This window comes from Oreochromis niloticus, linkage group LG14 (genome assembly GCF_001858045.2).
Source record: "Oreochromis niloticus isolate F11D_XX linkage group LG14, O_niloticus_UMD_NMBU, whole genome shotgun sequence".
NCBI lineage: Eukaryota > Metazoa > Chordata > Actinopteri > Cichliformes > Cichlidae > Oreochromis > Oreochromis niloticus.
The window spans coordinates 38,767,477-38,788,224 of NC_031979.2; the positions used below are offsets into that span (position 1 = coordinate 38,767,477).

Here is a 20,748-nt window from a genome sequence, read left to right on the forward strand (position 1 = left end):
GGAGGTCAGAGTCCAGCTGTCAGTGTGATGCTCCTGTCAGACAGAAATATAATCTGTCCTCTGGGTGTCTCCTGGTTTAACACGTTTTACTGCTAATGAGTCTGACAGAAGAGAGAGGGGAGAGCATGCCAGGCGCTGAGAGGAAGGAAGGAAGGAGGAGGAGGCGAGTTAAAGAGGAGGAGGAGGGGCGGGGTGGTGGATTCAGTCAGTCCTTCGTTCAGTCGCAGCTCAGATGGAGGTTTTTCCTCCTGCTGAGGAGACTCTGATGGCATGACAACGGCTTCCTGAGAGAGAAAGAGCGAGAGAGAGAGAGATATCCTGCCCTCAGTTTCCACGGTGACGGCATCCCTCCATCCTCCTCCATCATCTCTCCGTCCGGCTGCTGTCGACATCGTCGGGATGGGAGATAAAGGAACAAGGTAAGATTTAATGGGTGCGTGCAGTAATGCACCCTGATAAATGTGTGTCACACAGATCGATCCGTTAGGAGGAGATGTGTGTGTGTGTGTGTGTGTGTGTGTTGCTGTAATGTTACATAACATTATGTCCGAACCTCGAGGAGTGTGACGTCTCGATGGCACTGACAGGTTTGCTGTGTTTGCCTGTGGCTTTTCTGTCTTTTATTTTGACAGTCAGACACACAGGAAACATGGAGGGAAACCCATCTTTGTGAAAGAAACAAGATTCCCAGAGAAAAATATCACTACCAGTACTTGTAGTGATACTGTAGTAAAAGTCTGTAAGAATAAGCGTGTGTCGCTCTGATGCGTTCACGCGTCATGTAGAGGGTTTAAAGGCGAGCTCGTGTTTTACAGCCGCTGTTACTCTGAGTGCACGACAGAGAAATGCAGTCACAGAGCTGCAAAACTAAAACATTCAGAGAAAAAACAGGAAAATGTTTAACTTTGTGTCAGGAGGCCAAATCAGAAGAGGCTGTTTTGAGTTTTTATTAGTTGAAATATTTGATCCTAGACTGTGGCGATAACAGGTACACGTCAGGGTGTGACCATGTTCAGACAGGCCGGCGCTCTCTGTGCATCTTTGTGACGGTCACAATCAAAATGACAAACTTCTCCTGAAAGAAACGGCCCAAACCCAAAGACTGAAATACAAAAGTCCAAACAGGATGTGAACAGCTCTCTCCTGCTGATAAACCAGCACACCTGCAGCCTCCTAACACACCTGTTATTGCTCCAGTATCACCACAGAAAGCACACCTCATGTTTCTGTCAGGAGAGCGTGCAGGTGCATCGGCTGCTGGAGCTCGTGACTGATTTACTGGGATCTAGGACAAGTTCTGGATCTGTGCTAAGAGGTTTCAGGGGTTCTGAGCCCATGTTTCACCTCTCCACCAGCTTTAATGAACACCTGCTGATCAGTAACATCGAATCAACATCCTCACAGCAGCCATGTTATTGGTCAGATAATGCCATTAAAAATGCTCCAAAAGGCTCCGACAGCAACCGTCTGGAGGTCCAGTGCAGGGACTCGAGTTAGCTTAGGTGAACTCTAGCAGCCAGCTAGCAGCTACAGCCGCCTGTGTCACCATCCACCTGTTAGTCAGAGAGGCCACGCCCCTAATAATACAAACTTTAATCCAGCTGCGTTATTAAAAGACTCCCGGAACGTACAAGTGTTATGAAGCAGAAATGATCCACAGAGACCGAACAGTTTGTGTATCAGGCTGGAAACAGGTTCTCTTCGCTGTAACGTCTGTGAGGTGGACTCACTGCTGCCTCTGCTGGACGTCAGAGGAACCGCAGGTTTGGGTTTAAAATCCAGAGCTTTGTCAGTCCATTATAGTCGGTGTCAGCTGACTTGCTCTTTGACTCCTTGTTACATCCACCAGAGGAACTTCACAATCTCAGGTTAGGCGAAGCATGAAAGAGCCTACTAACAGGAAGCTGGATCAAAACATCAGCTTATTTGTCCCACAGATGATGCTTATCGATGAAGAATCACACATTTGCATTCCCAGTATCAGACTGAGAACTCAGGGTTCCTCAGTGTCAGGACTTTGCTGGGACTTTGACCAAATTAAATATTTTGGAGACTAGAGACAATTTGACCAGCTGGTGTTCCGATCCATAATCCTCCACCAGTGTGCTGAAAGCCTGTGGCGATGGAGGACTCATACGAGGGTAAAGGCTCAAAAACTAGGCTCTCACTGACGAGCCCCTTTCCTAGATGGGGCAATGAGACTGGGTCCCACCAATGACACCATAACACGGGGAAGTCGTCCCCAACGAGGCAGCTCATGCATACTAATGGTGTAGCTTCATGGAAGGACCACCATGTGGATGTGTGCTTGTCAAGACATTTTCCGTGTCTGCGAATCTGCTAGTGATGTAAATTTCTTCATGAGATGGTGAGCTGATGATTGGTGTGGATGTCTTCACGCCTGCCTGACCAATCTGCAGAGACCAACTATGCGTACGCCCCTGGTGACGCACTTCAGAGAACTATAACAGGAATGACTACTGAGTCATCGTCTCTCCAACGCTTACAAGAGACAAACAATGACAAAGTGTGCGGCTTAAAATATGTCAGGACATTCTTCAGGTGTGCGATCAGGTCGAGATGCAGCAATATGTGCGTCAGACCCAGAGACGCAGAGACGTCCAAGAAAAGGGTGAAAAAACATCCCTGGAGTTTTCAGTTTGGTAATATTTTGATCAGTCGACTCAAACCTGTGATGAGTCCCACACATATGAAGCCTAAACAACTAAATTCTCCCCCAAAATATCTTAAAACTGACTTTTGTGGCACAACAACAGTAGCATTCTGAAAGTTTACTCCAGGTTCCAGCTTTGCTGCTGTTGCCACTGCTGCTTGCTGTTTTGTGTGAAATGCATTCTGGGATACTTGGCTTTCCCAAATCACCACCCTTGATGCCCTGAGGCTGTTTCACAAGTACGAGCACCAATGCAGACAGTGACGTGTGTGAAGGCTCCTCGTGGCGGTACACGGTGAGGACCGGTCAGAGGCTTTAGTGTTGCACTCAGGACACACGTGTTTCTTATTTTGTTCCTGTGTAGGGTTTATACACAGTTCTCCAAACGTACTTGGACGGTTGATGAAGGAGCACTTTGATCAGCAAGCGAGGCCTGTTCCCTCGTTATTCCACGAGAATTTAAGCAGGTTAAGTGTTGAACTTGTTTGCTCTTAAATACTAAAGCTGAAGGCAGAGACCCACAAACAGCAAGCAGCTGAATGAGGAAGTGTGGCATGTGGCAGTGTCCTGCTGTTGACTGCAAAACACTTTCACCCAATGAAAATATCATAAAAGTTGGAAACTTTGTTAGTCTGTGCGCCTGAAAATGGGGCTGTGTTTAAAATCCACCGTGGTGCACAGACTGGCTCCTGTACCCATTTGGACTGAATTTAAATGTGAAGCATGGTGCTTCACGCTTGCAGGAACCAACTGAACCTCCCTGAGTTTCCACAGACCAGTGCAAACGTTCAGCGGCTTCAGTTCTTGTTGCAGAAAGCAGATGAGTCTTGATTTGTGGTTAAATAGTGAAAAAATGACCTCCTGCATCTTCTCTAATCACATTTCCTTGACCTCAGTGGAAGGGAAGTAAAGATGTGAAGGACTGTTTACGAGGACTTGAAGAGGAGGACTGCGGCACTCTGAGAATCAGCTGTGGCTTGCAGGCTCTGCTGCGGTGAAACTACAAAGTCCTGCGGATGGACTACAAAAAGCTCCTCTCAGATACCTGCTGTGCTCTCATTGGTTGCTGTGTACAGACGGTGTGCACACAGTAACACGATGAGAGCTCACCTGTGGTCGCTCAAAGATGGCCGTCATCGGGTGGAAAACTCAGCAGTAAGTCACATGATGGCCTGTTTGTTTTCCTTTAAGGTCTGATGGGTCGTTGCTGTGAATTGTGGGATGCCATCATCTCCTTTCCTTTCATAAAGGAAACTCTGATGCATCCTTTACTAAAGGAGGTAATAAAGGAAGCTTCAGCTGCTTCCAAGCTGCTCACAGTCTGAGGTTAAAGCTGCGGCGACCCTCGTAGCATAGACAGCAGCAGAAAGTCGGCCCAAAGCCTCCGTTTCCTGCTTTATGTGAGCAGCAGGAAGAAATCTTCCAGCTGAGTGCGCTCCACCCCGCAGACCTCAGCAGTGTCGCAGAAACACTTCACCAGATGAAATAGACGAACCGAGCACGCTGCAGGTGCAGTGATTTCCCCCACTGCTCCACACTGCTTCTGCAAAACTGGTGCTAATGTAGCACAGACTCCTCATTCTGCCCCCTACTGGCAGGTGAATTAAACACATATACACAAGCACAGCGCCGGGAAAATACCCTGCACGCGTGCCACATTCCTCGCAGCAAAGCTGTCCAGTTAAAGTTGAGTGCTGGCTATAAAACCCATCAGGATGAAATATAACCGCGTGTGATGAAAACGTTAATCATTTAATGGCGATGACGAGCAGACGCACCTGAAAGTGGCGTGCAGGTTTATCACTGCTGCATGTCACGATCACGGTGTGACATAACCACAGTGAAGCTTTCACACAGGCTTTCATAACAGACTGAAAACAACCCGTTACCCTATCCACTCTAAAATATTAGCTCATAGCCAGAATGTCTTCAGAACTTCAAACCAGGTGAGTAGTACTGTAATACACCTGAGCCTGTTAGCTACCGTGATGCTGTTGAAACCAGGCAAGTACCAACAGCAGGTTTCTCCTCAGACCGAGGGTGGAGGTCGGGAGTCCTGGATGAGGTTCTTTAGCTCATCTTACAGCTGGTGGGGTATGACATCATCATTCAGGTTCTGATGTTGGTTCTGGTACTTTTTGCCCCCTTCATGATCGATGCCAGCGTCCCACAGGGATGGAGTCCTGGTCTTTTATCCATCAGCTGTGTAAGCGCCGCATGATTGCCTCGGGTCTCCTTGTGGACTTGCTGGCTAAGCTTAGCTTTGGGGTGTTTTTGGAACTGTTAGGGTCTTGTGACGTGATGACACATTTCTTTAGCTGGTCTGAGACGGCAGCACTCTTTCGTCTTATGTGTCTTATTTGTCTTTTTTCATGGATGTGGACAGTGTGCATCCTGTAACTCATCAGTGCTACTCACCCTGCAGGTGTGTCCTCAGTGACAGAGCTGCCATGATGCACTGGCAGCACCACCTCTTTAATCTACAGCACTGTGCAAAGGTTTTAGGGAGGTGAAGAAAAATGCTGTAAACAAAATAAAAGTTTTCATTTATCATTTATTCTCATCCATCAACAAAATGCAGTGAATAAACAAAAGAGAAATCAGTATTTGGTGTGAGCACCCTTTGCCTTCTTCTAGGTCCACTTGCACACAGTTTTTGAAGGAACTCGGCTGGTAGGTTGTTCCAAACGTCTCAGAGAACTAAGCAAAGATCTTCTGTGGATGTCAGCTTCCTCACATCCTTCTGTCTCTTCTTGTAATCCCAGACACACTCCATGATGTTGAGATCAGGGCTCTGTGGGAGCCGTACCATCACTTCCAGTACTTGTTGTTCTTCTTCATGCTGAAGATAGTTCTTAATGACTTTGGCTTTGTGTTTGGGGTCGTTGACCCCAAAGGCAGAATACATCTGGGGCCAATAAACAATCATTTATATTTCTGAAACCATTCTTTGTTTACAGCATTTTTTCACACCTGCCTAAAACCTTTGCACTGTACTGTATTTCAGGCCAAACTGAGCACGCTCAGATGCAACAGGGACTTTTTGGCTTATTGATGAGGAGCGGCTTTGGTTCCTGCACATCTTTAGTCAGTTGCTGGTATAACATAGCTGCGTGGTTTTTTGCATATATCTCTTAATATTTGTCTGAGAGAGTCTGGGCTGAGATCAGGTGTCTTCTTCAAACAGCTGCTTGCGTATATCTGCCTGCACTTCAGAGCAGTCCTCCTCTAAACCACCTTAAAGATCTGCTTAGACTTCTGCACCCGCCATCAGAGCCCGGATTGGCTGAGACGTTAAAGGGTCACCGTCCTGTGACATGAAGTCCTTTCTGAGTACGGAGGACGTAGCGACACAGCGGCTGCTGATGGACGCTCAGCCTCTGCCTCTCTGACTGTTGGTCATCTGACACAGGCGCGCACACGCACACACACACACACACACACACGTCCTTTTCTCTCAGTTTGTGACTCGCAGTAAAACGAAGCTCTAATAAAGGAGACGTGCAGAAACGTGTTGCCGTGTTCATTCTGATGGTGAATGTGGCGGCGGAGCGTTTCTGCGCTGCGGTTGCCGTCGTCTTGTGTCTGAGTGGGTTTCTGTGTTTTCGGGCTCAATGATCTGAATGAGTCGCGTCGGGAGAATATTAACGAGCTCTGCTGATCAGTCAGACATACAGAGCAGCTCTGGAGACTCTCTGAGGAGTTTTTCACAGGAAGCAGCGTCAGTCCCAGAATCTGTTTGAGTGTTTGTGTGGAGCATAAGTGGACAGGACTGAGCCACGTCACGCTCTCAGGTTTGTTTGTGACTCGTTTAATATTCACATACGACCGCTGTACACATCAGGAGGGAGGAAATGAAAAGGTGCTGTTCCACGCAGAGCTCTGCTGTACCTGCTCTGACACGTTCTGTTCGGGGATTTTGGTCCACATGATTATGACATCAATGTGACATCAGCACACAGCTGCTGCAGATTTTCCGTCTGCATCCGTGATGAGAATCTCCCGTCCCTGCTCTGAGTGCATCGAACGGATCGTTCAGGAAGCCTGTGTGAGGAGATCTGAGCGCTGAGACGGTCACACCTGCAGCAGCTGAACGCAGATGCAAATCGACGCTCATCAGACCAGGACGTGTTTTTCCACCTTCTGTGGTCCAGCTTTGTGAGTCTGTGTGAACGTTAGCCTGAGTTTCCTGTGCTGAGCTGAGCAGCAGCGGTGTGGTCTTCTGCTGCTGCTGCTGTGGCCTCAGAGATGCTCTTCTGCATCCTGTGGTTGTTTGAGTGACCACTGCGTTCCTTCAGCTTGACTCTTACCGGATATTTCCTCTTTTACTTTTGGTTGGTGTATTTTCGTGGTATTAGTACTTTAACTGCAGTGAGGACCGGCTTTAAAAAACAAACAACGGGCTGGATTTCAGCATCGTCTTTATTTTATATCTGCTCATTTAGTTTTATATAAAGCATTTAGATTTCGCTCAATGTTAGAAGGTGCTGTAGCAATAAAGCTGTCAGCAGTAAGTGTGATCAGCAGCTCATTGATTAATGCTGCAGTCAGGCTATGCCAGGCCCTAAAAGTAATTACGGGGATTTTAAAGTCAAAGCTAAAGTTGGCAGGAGGACCTGAGGAGTCAGCTGATTCACGGAGCCTCCAGGAGCTTTTCCCAGTTTTTAACACATGGAACAAACAATAAATCACCTGAGAAAGTAACGGGACTCTGAGAGCTGCAGGTTCCAGCCTGCTTTTCACAGAGTTTCATGTTTAATAGAAAATGTAATAAAGGGTTTCTGTTTGAACTGGCTGCTCGTGTAAACGCTGCTCCTCCGTGGTGTCTGTGGGAAAGCTCCAGATGGTCTGGGTTGATTTTGACTAAATGAGACCAAAGCAGCTTTAAAATGTTACCGCACTGCTGGTTCCTCTTCGGTTCTTGGTGAAACGTCTTCGGTGACTGATTTCCACAATCGTTCAGGTGTGTGAGTCAGGACACTGAAAATGTCTCTTTATTTCCCCACAGTGGGTTAAATTTTCACACTGTGCTCACAACTGTTTGAAGCTCCAGATGTTTGTAATGGCTGCCAGATGTTTCTGTTGGATTCCCGTGTTTCCGGTGCCATGAGGTAAGCACTGATAAACGCGGGACGTCCCTCCCCTCTGCAGCCCAGAGACATCTGTGATCTCCGGATATAATCTGAAACCGGCTCAGGCTCAGAGGAGGCGACGGACTTTCTGGATCTTGTTCCTGTGCGTGGCCGAGGCTGATCTTCACGTGTTCATGCTGGTGGTTTTCATTCATGTTCCTGAGCCCAGCAGAACCAGGTCCGACTTTAATCCTGAGCCGGTCGAGGGCCAGAACGAAGGTGCAGCTCGGTGGTCACACTCCAGTTAGAGAAACCCGGCGGTCGTACATCTGAGGAGGCGAGAAATGCCGGTTTGAGTCTTTGCTGCAGTTTGGGTATCGAGGGAGTCTTCAATCATCGGCCGTCTGCTGCTGCAGAGCTGACACAACAATCAGGCATCGATCGGGCAGTTAGCGTTCCCCCTGTGTCAGAGCGGCCGATCGATCAGCGGCGCTGCTGCTTCACCTGCACAAACCTCGAGCGAACCAAGAAGTGTGAGAAAATCTCAAAGGTACCAAACTTATTCCTGATACAGAAAAATAGCAAATGAATCTGTGAAAGTTCTTCCAACAGACGGTTGCATTGAAGGATCCATGTTTTTTATTGTGACAGAAATGTCTCTGTACGCGTCAATATTCATCAATATTCAGGATTATTGATTAAAAACAAACATCAGTTTGAGTGATAACAACAATAAAACCAACAACAAGGAGCAATGATGATGCATCAGAGCGTTTGGGGTGTGCAGTCACGCACATCACTCTCTTACACAGGAAGTGTGTTTATTCAGGTGTGAACGAGCCTCAGAGGGACTGGCGTCACTTTGGGTGAACCTGAGCAGTGGCGTGAAAACAGGAAAGAGCAGGAAGACGTCAGAACCCACATCAGGTGTTTTGCCACACGTGACGTCTTTGATTTCAGCTTGTTGTTCGGTTCAGTGGTGGTTCTAAACAGATGTACCTGTCCAGGTGCTTCACTGTGTGGCAGCAGCTTTGGACCCTGAGAGCGAAAAGAGGAAAAATGTAATAATATTTGCTCTGACTTCTCGGTTGTCTCTGAGCTGTCTTGGCGTCTTTGATGTGATAAAGTCGTTACTCGTGTTCAGATGAAATGTGAGCCCCTCTCGTGCTGTAACCCTGCACTGATTCACGTCTGTGCGATGAAGCTCTAACCGCATCCTCGGCTCTGAAGATTCAGCTCTGCTCTCTTTCAATGAATCTTTAATCGTGTTTACACTCTCTCAGACGCTCACTTCCTGTTACCGAAGCTTTCAGCATCTTTTCTCTCATTTCACACAAACACCAGCATTTATATGTCCAGTGTTTAGCACAGCGGCTTGTGAGGATGTCGTGTTTTGTCCCTGCGGCCGTCTGAAGCCGACACGTTCGCTCAGCTGTGATTAAAAATCAAGAAGAGATCAAGTTTAAGCAACCTAGGTTGATAAACGTCTCTGCTGTCGCCGTCACGGAGCCGGTGTTTTACCTCCAGCCGCTCAGCCTGATTTGTGATTTCAGATGGCAGAGCTGCTCCGTGTTAAAGTTTAATTGGCCTAATTGCAGAGAGTGTGGTGAGCAGGTGATCGTGCAGTGGGCAGCTCCCAGGAGTCCCTCCGGTTTCCGGCTAAAAACGGCGTCCCGATGCTGCTGATTGATGAAGAGCCACTCAGGAGGAAGCTGAAAGCTAATGGAGCCACAGCAGCTAATTTATGACAACATTAACGTGGGGGGAGGAGAGGGGGGTCATGCTGTCGGGCAGCATTAGACAGAGATGCAGAGAGGAAGCTGCTGACGGCACACCCTCTGTAATATGTGACTGTGCAGAGTCCCAGCAAACATCAGACACCATCCGGTGAGCGCTCCGACACTCACAGCCCGGCTGAAGCCAGACTTACTCTCTCAACATGTTCAGATTTTCTTCTTGCTTCGCTCTCAGCGCAAAAATCTGCACAGCTGTGGACACGATGAGAGCTCTGCTGGTCACAGCCTGGTGCTCATCATCGCTCTGCTCTGACACGATACACAAAACAGGCGCAAAGTAGCTTCTAATAATGAATATGATGATGCATGCTCAGTCATCCAGGTAAGGAAATCCCAAAAGGTTGATTCTGTTCATCTGGATGTTTTCAGGTTTCCAACCTTATAAACAGTACGTTTGGACTGCCACTGTTCATTCAGTGGGTAGTGTCACTGTGACTGAGGTTTGAGTCTCTGCTGAAAATGCTGCGTCCACATGAACAGAATCAACATTTTGGGGTTCTCATAATGAAGATGATGTTTGTGATGTTTGGGTCCTGTGTGGAGACCGGGGCCTTCCCGAGGCTCTGCCGGGTGCAGGCAGGACGCCTCCTGCCACCTTCAGTTTCACTCAGTCAGAAAAAGAAAAGAGATGGAAACCGGAGTCCAGCAACGTGTCAGACAGTGTTGGGAAGGTTACTTTTAAAATGTCTACATTCTTTAGGGCTAAGCCTGTAACACTCTGCCTATTGATTTCATATTAAATTATTTTTTGAATAATAATTTTCAAAAATATTTCGTCACGTTCTTATGCGGCTGCAGTAGAGGTGACATGGGCCGTGAGAGTGAGACACAGGCATTAGAGCCTCTTAATGCGTGTTTTGTTTGGGTTTCCACCGGCGTGGAATTACCAAAAATAGAGAGGGGACAGCGTAACATATGACACAGGAAGTGACCGCTGTGTAATCCCTTTATTTCAACAAAGTAACTGTATTCTGGATAGCACCTTTTTAAACGGTAACGTAATGCCGGCACATGTATTCTGTTACTCCCCAACACTGGCCTTCGGAGGACCAGCAGCAGTGAACGCAGCTCAGGACTGGAGCACATCTGCGGGGTTAGGAGCAACACGAGCTTCACGAAGCCCAAAATACATCAACACCAACATCTGGCAGCACACCTGGACTCGCTCAGCTTGGGTAGTCTGAGTTTTCTGGGCAGTTTTAATACTTCCAGGAGCATTTTACAGGCAGGGGTCATGTGAGAAATCACTTCTGCTGCTAAAACAGAAGAAATTCAAACAATTTAAACGTTATTCCTGAAGTGTGGCGCGCTCTGTTTCACTGTTTCCAGACTTTTCTTGGACAGTTTTATTTAAAAGTATGATAAACACAAACAGTGTGACCTGTGCTCTTCTCTCTGTCTGCAGAGTGTTTAAGAAAGCCAGCCCCAATGGAAAGGTGAGTCCTCCTTTAGCACAGTGCAGGTGTGAGAGTTTGCTGATGCCCGAAACAGCAGCGACACTTTCAGGCTGATTAACAGCAGCTCTTCCTCCCTCAGCTCACCGTCTACCTGGGGAAGAGAGACTTCGTGGACCACGTGGATCGGGTGGAGCCCGTCGGTGAGATCTTGTTCAGTCGGTGGTTCGATCCCGGAGCTTCACTCACATTTAAATTTAAGTTGATTTTTGAAGCAAAAGCATTTTCTTGTTTTCTCCTTGCAGACGGCGTCGTTCTGATCGACCCGGAGTACCTGAAGGAGAGGAAAGGTGAGAAGCCTGAGTGCGGGAAAGCTGAAAGCTGAGCTGCTGCTCAGAGAAATCACTGCAGCTGTGGATGTGAGCGATTACCCAGAAACCTCACTGGCTGGTGTCATCAGAGCACGCTGCTTCACTTTGGGCTCACGTAAAAACTATGAGTGATGTTGAAAACGAGCAGGAAGAGAGCGTCTCACATTAATGTGCAACATGTTTCGGTTTTCTGTTAATCAGCTTCAGTAAATCCATCACTGATTGTCTTTGTTCTTGCCTCATCAGTGTTCGTGACTCTGACGTGTGCGTTCCGTTATGGTCGCGAGGATTTGGACGTCCTTGGGTTGACGTTCCGGAAGGACCTGTTTGTGACAAACATCCAGGCGTTTCCTCCGATGACCGAAGAGAAGAAGACTCTGACTCGTCTTCAGGAACGTCTGATTAAAAAACTGGGAGAACACGCCTACCCGTTCACCTTCGAGGTATGGAGGCATCGTTCATTAGCTTTTATTCCTCCACAGAGGGGCTGGATCCAGGCACACCAGCCTCCTGGCAGCCTCCGGTCGCTAGGGGAGATGATTATTCCCCGACCGGTTGGTGCTGAGGTTGCTGGCTGTCGCTGGGTGTTTTCCATTACAAGGATGATGCTGGTTGCCATGGTTTCTCGCAGTTTGCAAACACCCCATTGACTCCCCGAGCCATGGTGAAACTTCCCGCTGCAGCCAACACATTTCAAAAGGCTTTTATTTTGAAGGCAAATTTGCAACTACTACAATTACTCCAACTACTGCAACAATTACTACAGCTCGGAGAGTCCATGGCGAGTTTGCAGACAAGTCGGCGTCTTCCATACAAACTACAGGCGATCACGACACCCTGCCTGCAGCCACAGTCATCACTGTTGGACCAGACTGATACCGATTTCATGCAACTGACAGTAAAAACATGCGTGAACAGACACGTGCCTTCACATGTTTCACCAACAGGCAGTGGTTGTCAGGTGGAACATGTTTGTGCCGTGGCCTTTCCAAGGAGCTCGTTAATATTAAGACTTTTCTAATGATCTTTTTTTTTTTTTCGTCGGCGTGCTGCACCGACTCCAGCGTTATTGGTGCCGAGCTGACAGGCTCCATGTTTGAAGTCTTAATTCATCTTTGCATCATTCTGAACAATTTGTGAGAAATTACATGGAAATTTGACAAAGATCCATCTAAACAGGATCCTGGACTTAATGGAAATGTATCCATTAATGGAAAATAATGGCAGATGAAGCTGTTCGTTGAGATATGAATAAATAAATGATTCAATTAGTTTGGAAAAAAAAAACAGCAAAAAAGCTGCCTCATGCATGATGCTTTATCATGTAACATCATCCATCAAGCCTCAGTGAGTCATGTGTCCAGCGTGGGGGGGCTTCCCGTCCTCACAGATGTTCTCGTCTCACAAACCCAGAGGAGGAACTTTTTGGTCTCGGAGTTCAAAAACAGAAAATGCAGAAAAACAAAGAGAAGCGACGGCAGAGCGGAAACCAGCAGTATCCTCACTCTCTGCCCTGTGCCATAAATGTTTCAGATGTTTTGAATATTTCACATCTTTTCAGATTCCTCTGAACCTGCCGTGCTCCGTCACCCTGCAGCCAGGACCGGAGGACACCGGGAAGGTAAAGCCACGACGTCCGCTGTCATTTTCTTTTGCTTTGTGCTCGATTCGTGCCGCCGTGCAGACCTTCTGGGTTTGAAGTTCCTTTCACAGGTGGAAACGTGTCTGGATTTAAATGAATCTGAAGACGTGTCTCGCTGTGGTGTGTCCTCAGGCCTGCGGAGTCGACTTTGAGGTGAAAGCTTTCTGTGCCGAAAACGTTGAAGAAAAGATCCACAAAAGGTAAATGTGAGTTAGCCGCAGTCCGGTCGAGCGGCACAACAAAGACGTGAATTATGAATGAAACTGAAAGCGCTCGTGCCCACACACACACACGTACCAGTGAACACCTCACTGACTTAGAATGATTTGGGACGCATCCACTCTGAAAGAAATGTCTGAGCTATGTTGTGTTGCTGCAGGAACTCTGTGCGTCTGGTGATCAGGAAGGTTCAGTACGCTCCAGAGAAACCCGGCCCTCAGCCGACGGCAGAAACCACCAGACAGTTCCTGATGTCGGACAAACCGCTGCACCTGGAGGCCTCGCTGGACAAGGAGGTAACACCTGAGGGACAGATACACTCAGTTCAACCACCATCAGCACAAACATGGTGCAGAGGTCCAGGTGTCACCATCCACCTGCCGGCAGGGAGGCCACGCCCCTAATAACGCAAATTTTAAGCCTTAATACGATTTAACCAGGTGAGTGTTATAAAGGTTGTCGTGAGCCGTGAGGTCATCTGTCTGTTGTGTCTCAGATCTATTACCATGGCGAGCCAATCAGCGTCAACGTTCATGTCACCAACAACACCAACAAGACTGTGAAGAAGATGAAGATCTCAGGTAAATCAGGGCGCTGCTTCCTGTGTGTGCCTCCACGTCTCCACATCTCCATGTCCTCCTAAACGCAGATATTTGATATTTGTGTCCACAGTGCGACAGTACGCCGACATCTGCCTGTTCAACACGGCTCAGTACAAATGTCCGGTGGCCACCGAGGAGTCAGAGTGAGTTTCATCCATGAAATTTGACACTAAGGAATCAAAAGTTGGAGTAAGCAATAAACTGTGAGGCTGCTGATGAGCTCTCTAATGTGAAATCAGCTGAAGCTTCCGTATTTCCCTCTCCTCAGTGACGTTGTGGCTCCCAGTTCGACTTTCTGCAAAGTTTTCACCCTCACTCCGTTTCTGGCCAACAATCGCGAGAAACGAGGTCTCGCTCTGGACGGAAAACTGAAGCACGAGGACACCAACCTGGCCTCCAGCACGCTGTGAGTCCGGCCACCTTCACGCCGCCTTCACTGCCAGCCGAGCAGAGTGACGTGTGAATATTTTGTCTGCTGTGCAGGTTAAGAGATGGAGCCAATAAGGAGATTCTCGGCATCATCGTGTCCTACAAAGTCAAAGTGAAGCTGGTTGTGTCTCGTGGCGGGTCAGTATCGTGCGAGAGGAGCTTTACATGTTAAAATTCATTTGAATGCAGTCCTTTGGTGGCCTGCTGAACTTGAGCTCAGACGTTAATCTTTGTTTTGCACGCTGTCGCGTGACGCTCTGCTCTCTGTGGAATACACAGACATCCCACAGACCTTGAATGTGACTGTGGCGTTTCAGCTTGACGTTATATCGTCCACGAATCAGACCCCTCAGCTCGTGACAAACAGAAATGTGATTTATTTATTTATGACCTTTTTCAGCCTTATTATTCATGCCGTGTATCATGTGGTCGCTCGATCAACACACTGAGCTAACCTGGTGCCCAAAAGATTAAAAAAGCTGCAGAATCGTCAGTGTTTGGTGCTCAGCTCGAGTCGTTGCTGTTCAGGCCTCTCTGCTGCTTCACAACTAGATAAAAACGATTTCCACAGAGGGCAGAAGTTCCCATTTCCAAATTGGAGATAATCTATTAAACTGTGCATGGACCATAAAAAAAATCTGCATCGGTATTTCGTTATGTAAAAATGTCCACAGCGTTGGGATGCACTCATCATAAATCCTCTGTGCTCTTGTATTGAAGCTGAAACTCTTTCTTTTTATTGATTTCAGGCTCCTTGGAGATCTGGCAGCGAGGTAACCTTTCATGTTCTCGCATTGATGAAAACACTGAGATTGAACACCTCGGTGCTGACGTGCTCATAAATGCTTTTAGTAGTTGTGCATTGTCGGTGTTGTTACCAATGATCTGTGTTTCAGTGACGTCTCGGTCGAGCTGCCCTTCACGTTAATGCACCCAAAGCCTTTAGAGGAGTCGTTCTACAGGGAAGGTGAGACACTTCCTGTTCCTGCTGAGGTTCACAGACACAGGAAGTTAAAGGATGATGTAACGCATGGTTTTATCAGCTGCAGGTTTAAAGGGTCAGAGCGTCATCTGACCTCGAAAGCAGACATTTGTAATGATGCATATTAATATTTGATGTTCAGTGTAATGTATTCATGATGCCCATATACTGATAATATACTGCTGTGGATTCATCTTCAGGTATTTAAGGCTGATCTCTTTCCCGGGGAGTCAGCTGACAAATCGGCACTCTTCTTCTTCTCCTCTAAAAGCGCTCACTGCAGGCTCTACAAAAGCAACATGGCAGCTGTTAGGGCTGTAAAATAGAGACACTAGTGGGAGGTGACGACGCAGAACTGCAGGGTCTGCAGCGGTGACCAGGACACACGCTTAGAAGACGAATGCAAATACGGAGATGATCAGACAGTCGCAAAGATGCAGGAGACATGTGGAGGTTCAGCCCAGCAGACACAGCACATCCTCTGAGTCAGGTTTAACAAAGCCGGGCTTTCTTTGCATTAGCTGGATCTGACTGATCACAGAGCCATGGTTTTCATCTTTCTCTGCGGGCAGCACGGTGGAACAGTGGTTAGCACTGTTGCCTCATAGCAGCAAGGTCCTGAGTTTGAGTCCAGCGTGTGGGCGGGACCTTTCTCCCCGTGTCTATGTGGGTTCTCTCCGGGTACTCTGGCTTCCTCCCACAGATAACTATGTTAGATAGCTGCCGCCCACAGGTATGAGTGTGAGTGGTTGTCTGTCTCTCTGTGTTAGCCCTGTGTCAGACTGGCCACCTGTCCAGGTGTACCCACCTGGAAGAGGACGGCTCTCTCTCTGCTGCAGGCTCCATCCACGCTCACATCAGAGGTCAGCGTGTCATGTGACTCCTGCACTAAGTGAAGCTGGCGTCTGTCAGAGGCATATTTTATTAGTAACTGAATGCACTGGTGTGATACTGGGATTTGGAGTCTTTAATCTGGCTCCTCCCCCTCCTACCCACAGTCTCGGTCTTCCTGCTCCGCCAATCATCTGGAGACCCACGTAAATCCGTGTTTACGGCTCTGATGCAGTTCTTCCTCCTTGTTTGCGGTTAGTTGTGGAGAACAGACCCAGAGCTGAGCTGTTCGGAGTCATCAGGTCTCCCTCAGAGAAAAGCTGGAAACCTGAGCTCCAGACGCAAAGCCGGAGCGCCGGCTCCTCACACAGGAGCTCCACGGGGCTGTCTGACAGGTCGGCGCGTCCCGACCGGTGTCAGGCTCAGACTGAGTGTGTGTGTGGATTTTAAACGAGTCGGTGTGCACCAAGAGTTTTCCTCTCGGCACAGGTGTGTAACTGTGATCTCTCTCTCCTCCGCAGCTGCAGACGAGGCTCCGGTCGACACGAACCTCATCGAGTTTGACACAAAGTAAGCAGCCGTCTTCCCGTCTCACCGCGGCCTCTCCTCCTCACTCTGATTGGCTCTGCTCTGGTTTAGGGGCTCATCAATAACCCTCACAGCAGACAGGTTTCCTCTGTGCCCGCTGCAGCATTAACGGTGATGGACTCGTCTCCAGAGTTTCAGTCTTAATGCGTCTTAATGCCTGCTGCTGTGGGAGCTGCAGGAAATGGGCTTTAAACTGGAAACTCGTTCTGCTGCCAGCAGAGCCAAACGCAAGCGCTGTGAGCCGACGCTGCAGTTTACTCATTATCATTTCATGCGTACGCAACAACAAAGGAAATGACTCCAGCTGCAAAGATGAAATACAGAACAGTGAGGCCGCCTCTTCTTCTTCACTGAGCTTCACTCGGTGTTTGAAGCGGAGAGGATCCACTCCGACTTGTTTCTGCACGACTCCCAAAGCCTAAAAATATGGAGCTTTTGGGTGTTTTTATTTCTTCTTTCCGTGCAGCCCAACGAATATTTCCACTTCCACTTCCTGTCTTTGTTACCTCAGACATCTGTACAGGGAGAAGAAGACGTAAAAGCGGTGAAACACTCGTCTTCTGCCGTCTCCACCTCGTCTTCAGCTTCGTCTGTAATTATTAAACTCATCGTTAAACGGCAGGGCCGGGTCATGGCCCGTTAGCTTTCTTACATCGGTTAAAGTTGTTGTTTTAAAAGTGGCGCGGCTGCTGTATCCTCTGCTCTTTCAGCTCGTAAACACAGCGTGGTGATGAAGACACTGGGGAGATGGGCGCGTTGGTACAAAATGAAACGGACAGATGCGAGGATATCGATGGTCACAGTAAAGAGACTGGATGATTTATACACTTGTGTCGCTGTCAGAGCAGAAGAAAACCTTCATTTCCACTTTAGTCTTGTTTAATGTGGCTCTGTCGTATAAAAGTGGGTCGAAAGACCAAGTTTGAAAATAAAAATATGTAAACATAGTTTGAAAAAAATTCACAGGACTCATTTTATATGTTTGGAGTTTGGATCATTTTTATTTTCACTTTTTATTTCATGTTCATTATATTCACAAATGTTTATGAAATTTGGAGAAGGCCCGGACCTGTTACTGCGCTCTGGCACAAACTGCAGTTATCAGTCTGAGGCTGCTTCGCCCACCAACCTGAACACAAAGCCGTCCCAGGCAGAGACTCTCGAAACACGACTGGGCAGGACCAGGCACCATCTCATATCAGCTGATTTTAGCGAAAAATGCGTTGTAAACGAGTCTCGGTGTGATTACGTCCATAAACGAAAGTTGAATTCACAAAAGTGTTTGAGAACTTTTTGTTGCTAACCAGTAAAATATCGACTAATTGCAACTAAGATGTTGTGCGGCGACGTGTTACAGAAAAATACCGCTCCCAACGCCGGTATCCACGGATACGAAACAAACATTTAATAAATGCCATATTACTTATTTCAAACCAAAAGTCATATAACCAAGTTAACGTCTCTGATTTAACTTCCGTAAACTCTCCCTCCCTCAGCGACGATGACATCATCTTTGAAGACTTCGCCCGCCAGCGGCTGATCGGCGCAAAAGACGACAAGGACGAAGACGAGGAGCCAGTGGACTCGCCCAAATTGGAGGACAGATAGAGGGGAGGAGCCGCTGCGGCTGTTGTTTCGCTGCTGTATGTAGTGTGGAGCTAATGGAGGTCACCTTTAGGTCAAACCACAGTCTGGACACCCTTTAAACACTCGGTGGTGCCGTGTTTGTGTGCTCGTTCATGTCTGTCCTCTCTGAGTCCCGCTGAGGTGTTTAAAAAAACCAAACAAAAAAAAAAAACTAGAATACTGCAGCCTAGACATCGGAGCAGCTCTTTGCTCCGACGGAGTCGTCTGGAACGCCGACCCAGCAGCTCCTAACGACAGCTGGTAGCATGCCTGTAATATCTCTTTGTTCTAAGTGTTTCCATTAGGGACCAAACAGATGTAAAGTTGTGTTGAGATTAGTTTAAAGTTCTGTCTTTAGAAACAACACTGCCAACCTCGGTTGATCTTGAAACGTCCGCCACTGGAGCCAAACTTCAGCCGACGGAGGATTTTGCTGAGTAACCATCTGTAGTCGGTGTCTCTGAAGCTGCAGAGCAGATGGGAAACGGCACCGAAGTGATCTGCTGGGCCTCCCCGCCCGCCAAGAGGACCTCAAACTGTCAGAGTGAGCCACTGACCATTTAACAGAAACCGGTGGCCCAGTTTGCATGATTTATTAATGTCATGAATAATCAACTTATTTTAAATAGCATACAGTTTCATGTTTTCATGCTGATAATTTGCCAAGTCATCATCAGAACGATTTTCTTCCTTTCAGGCAGTCGCTGGTCGTCCATTGGCTTCGTTTCTATTAAAATCAGCACGGCTTCATGTTGCCTTAAAGTAAACACTGCGCTTTAATATGATACACATGTCAGACAAATAAAATTGGCATGCTTTAAGTGTTTGTTACTTTTACCTCTGTTGAACTGAAACTGGCAGAAATTTAAAGAGCAACCGTTCGATCTGTGGCCTGATCGTCGTGAATGCTTTTATGACTGTAGAGATATATATTTTGTTTCCTCAAACAAAATTCTGATAATTATGAATCACGTTAGTGTGACAGGCTAATTCTGAAGCTCATAAAATGTTCAATTTCTACTGAAATATCTGAAACGTTTCATCACCCGGTAAATCTTCACTTACCTTAAATTTAATAAAGTTTAAAGCTGAAAATGAACTGAAACTCAGAGACCGAAAGCAACATGGAAAATATTATTTTATTCACTGAATAAAATCTGATACAACAGGGTTGGGGTCAGAGGTCAGCACACAGGCCTCCTAGCAACCACTGACTGCTGGTGACTGGGTGGTGAGTGGTTGTGGCTGTTGCTAGGTGAAATATGGTGCTGCAACAAAAGCCTCCTCGTGGTTGTTCTGGCCTGTCGCAGATTGCCTCAGTTGCCTGAAGTTTGCATGGAAGATGCAACTTTTACTTTGAGGGCGACCGCCCTGTCTTTCTGGTCTGCAGATGAGTCAACATCGTATATGCAAACTACAGGTGATGGAGGCAGTCACAGAGAGGTTTGTGGCGTAGCGCCCTTCTTTTACATCAACCACTCACAGTTGGCTGGTGAACAATGACCAGAGGTTGCCAGGGCGTCGTTGTCCGGTCTCTCGGCCTATTGGACTGGCTCCTTAGACTGGCCGGCTGATTTTACAGAAACAAAGTAAAACTAGTGGCTGCGCTGAAGAAAGAGAATCCACATGGAAATTCATCAATGATTTGTAAAAGAATCGGCAGGGATGTGAAGTTTGAATAACCACGGGTGTCATCCATATGTCGTATCAGGTGATGTGAGCAGGTAAAGAAATTCTGTAAACCTTTATTTTGAAAAGTCTGATGACTCAAAGTAAAACAGTCTCAAACATCCTGTGTGAGGGGGAAGATGTGTCACTGCTTTCTTGAAAGTCTGACTGAAACCAGTTTTTTCATTGTAACATACAGTTTAAGAAAAAAACAGAAAACATCAGCTGTGTCTGATTGTTCATTTTGGCGGGGCGCGAGGGAAGCTTGTATATTTCACTGGATCTTTAATAAAAGGACGTTTATGTCCCCGTTTGTCTGGATTCATGAAACTAAACAAAAACTAACTTTTCAACTGACGAGGCGCTCAGAGGAGGTTCATGGATGTAGTGAAGGAGGACATGCAGAGGGTTGGTGCAACAGAGGAGGATGCTGGAAAAAGGGTGAGCAGATAAAGGCTACCATATTTTTTGGACCATAAGGCACATTAAGCGAAACAAAACAGTCAGATAAGTCAAACTTTACTCAACTCATTCTTCCTCCACTTCTGTACCATTGATTCATTAATGCTGTATTCTATCACAGCTGCTCTATTCCCATGTTGTTGCAGTATATTAATGACTAACCTCGTATTGTGGATGGATTATCTCAGTTGTTCTCCTGACTGAAGTTTGGTCCGTTTACAGCATCCTGCCATGCAATTGCATTTGTCCCTAACCATCGGGAACCCTCACGTTAACTTTTATAGAGTGGAAAAAAGTTAGCGTTCATCCTCCAGCTTCACTGTGTTTATGCTATGCTAACATAGCTGTTAGCTAGTGATCACGTAGCACATCATTATATAGCAGCTAGCCCA

General features: G+C 47.2%; 1 protein-coding gene across 4 annotated transcripts; it reads left to right on the plus strand.

The window, feature by feature from the left end:
- Positions 1–177: 177 nt before the first annotated feature.
- On the plus strand, positions 178–20,203 carry arrb1 (arrestin, beta 1). Of its 4 annotated transcripts, none has more exons than XR_268412.4 (17): positions 6,514–6,832; positions 10,948–10,978; positions 11,079–11,139; positions 11,242–11,286; positions 11,554–11,750; positions 12,869–12,928; positions 13,082–13,149; positions 13,329–13,464; positions 13,665–13,749; positions 13,841–13,913; positions 14,039–14,176; positions 14,254–14,337; positions 14,949–14,972; positions 15,096–15,166; positions 16,534–16,582; positions 18,097–18,770; positions 18,924–20,203. XR_268412.4 is itself a non-coding variant. In XM_005465823.4 (16 exons), exons 1-16 carry the CDS (start codon positions 400–402, stop codon positions 18,206–18,208), a joined length of 1,254 nt encoding a protein of 417 aa, XP_005465880.1. In that variant the 5' UTR covers positions 178–399; the 3' UTR covers positions 18,209–20,203. The 4 variants fall into 4 exon arrangements, 2 of the variants coding, with proteins under 2 accessions (XP_005465880.1, XP_005465879.1); XR_002056440.2 differs by having other exon boundaries at positions 18,097–18,498; positions 18,585–20,203; XM_005465823.4 differs by lacking the exon at positions 6,514–6,832 and adding an exon at positions 178–419 and having other exon boundaries at positions 18,097–20,203.
- Positions 20,204–20,748: the final 545 nt, after the last annotated feature.

Excerpts from the sequence above, each read along its gene's own strand:
- arrb1 (XM_005465822.4), top strand. The coding sequence starts at position 6,774 with ATGCAAATCGACGCTCATCAGACCAGGACGTGTTTTTCCACCTTCTGT. Across the intron at positions 14,177-14,253 it reads AACCTGGCCTCCAGCACGCT|GTTAAGAGATGGAGCCAATA; the intron begins GTGAGTCCGGCC and ends TCTGCTGTGCAG. Across the intron at positions 14,338-14,948 it reads CTGGTTGTGTCTCGTGGCGG|GCTCCTTGGAGATCTGGCAG; the intron begins GTCAGTATCGTG and ends TATTGATTTCAG.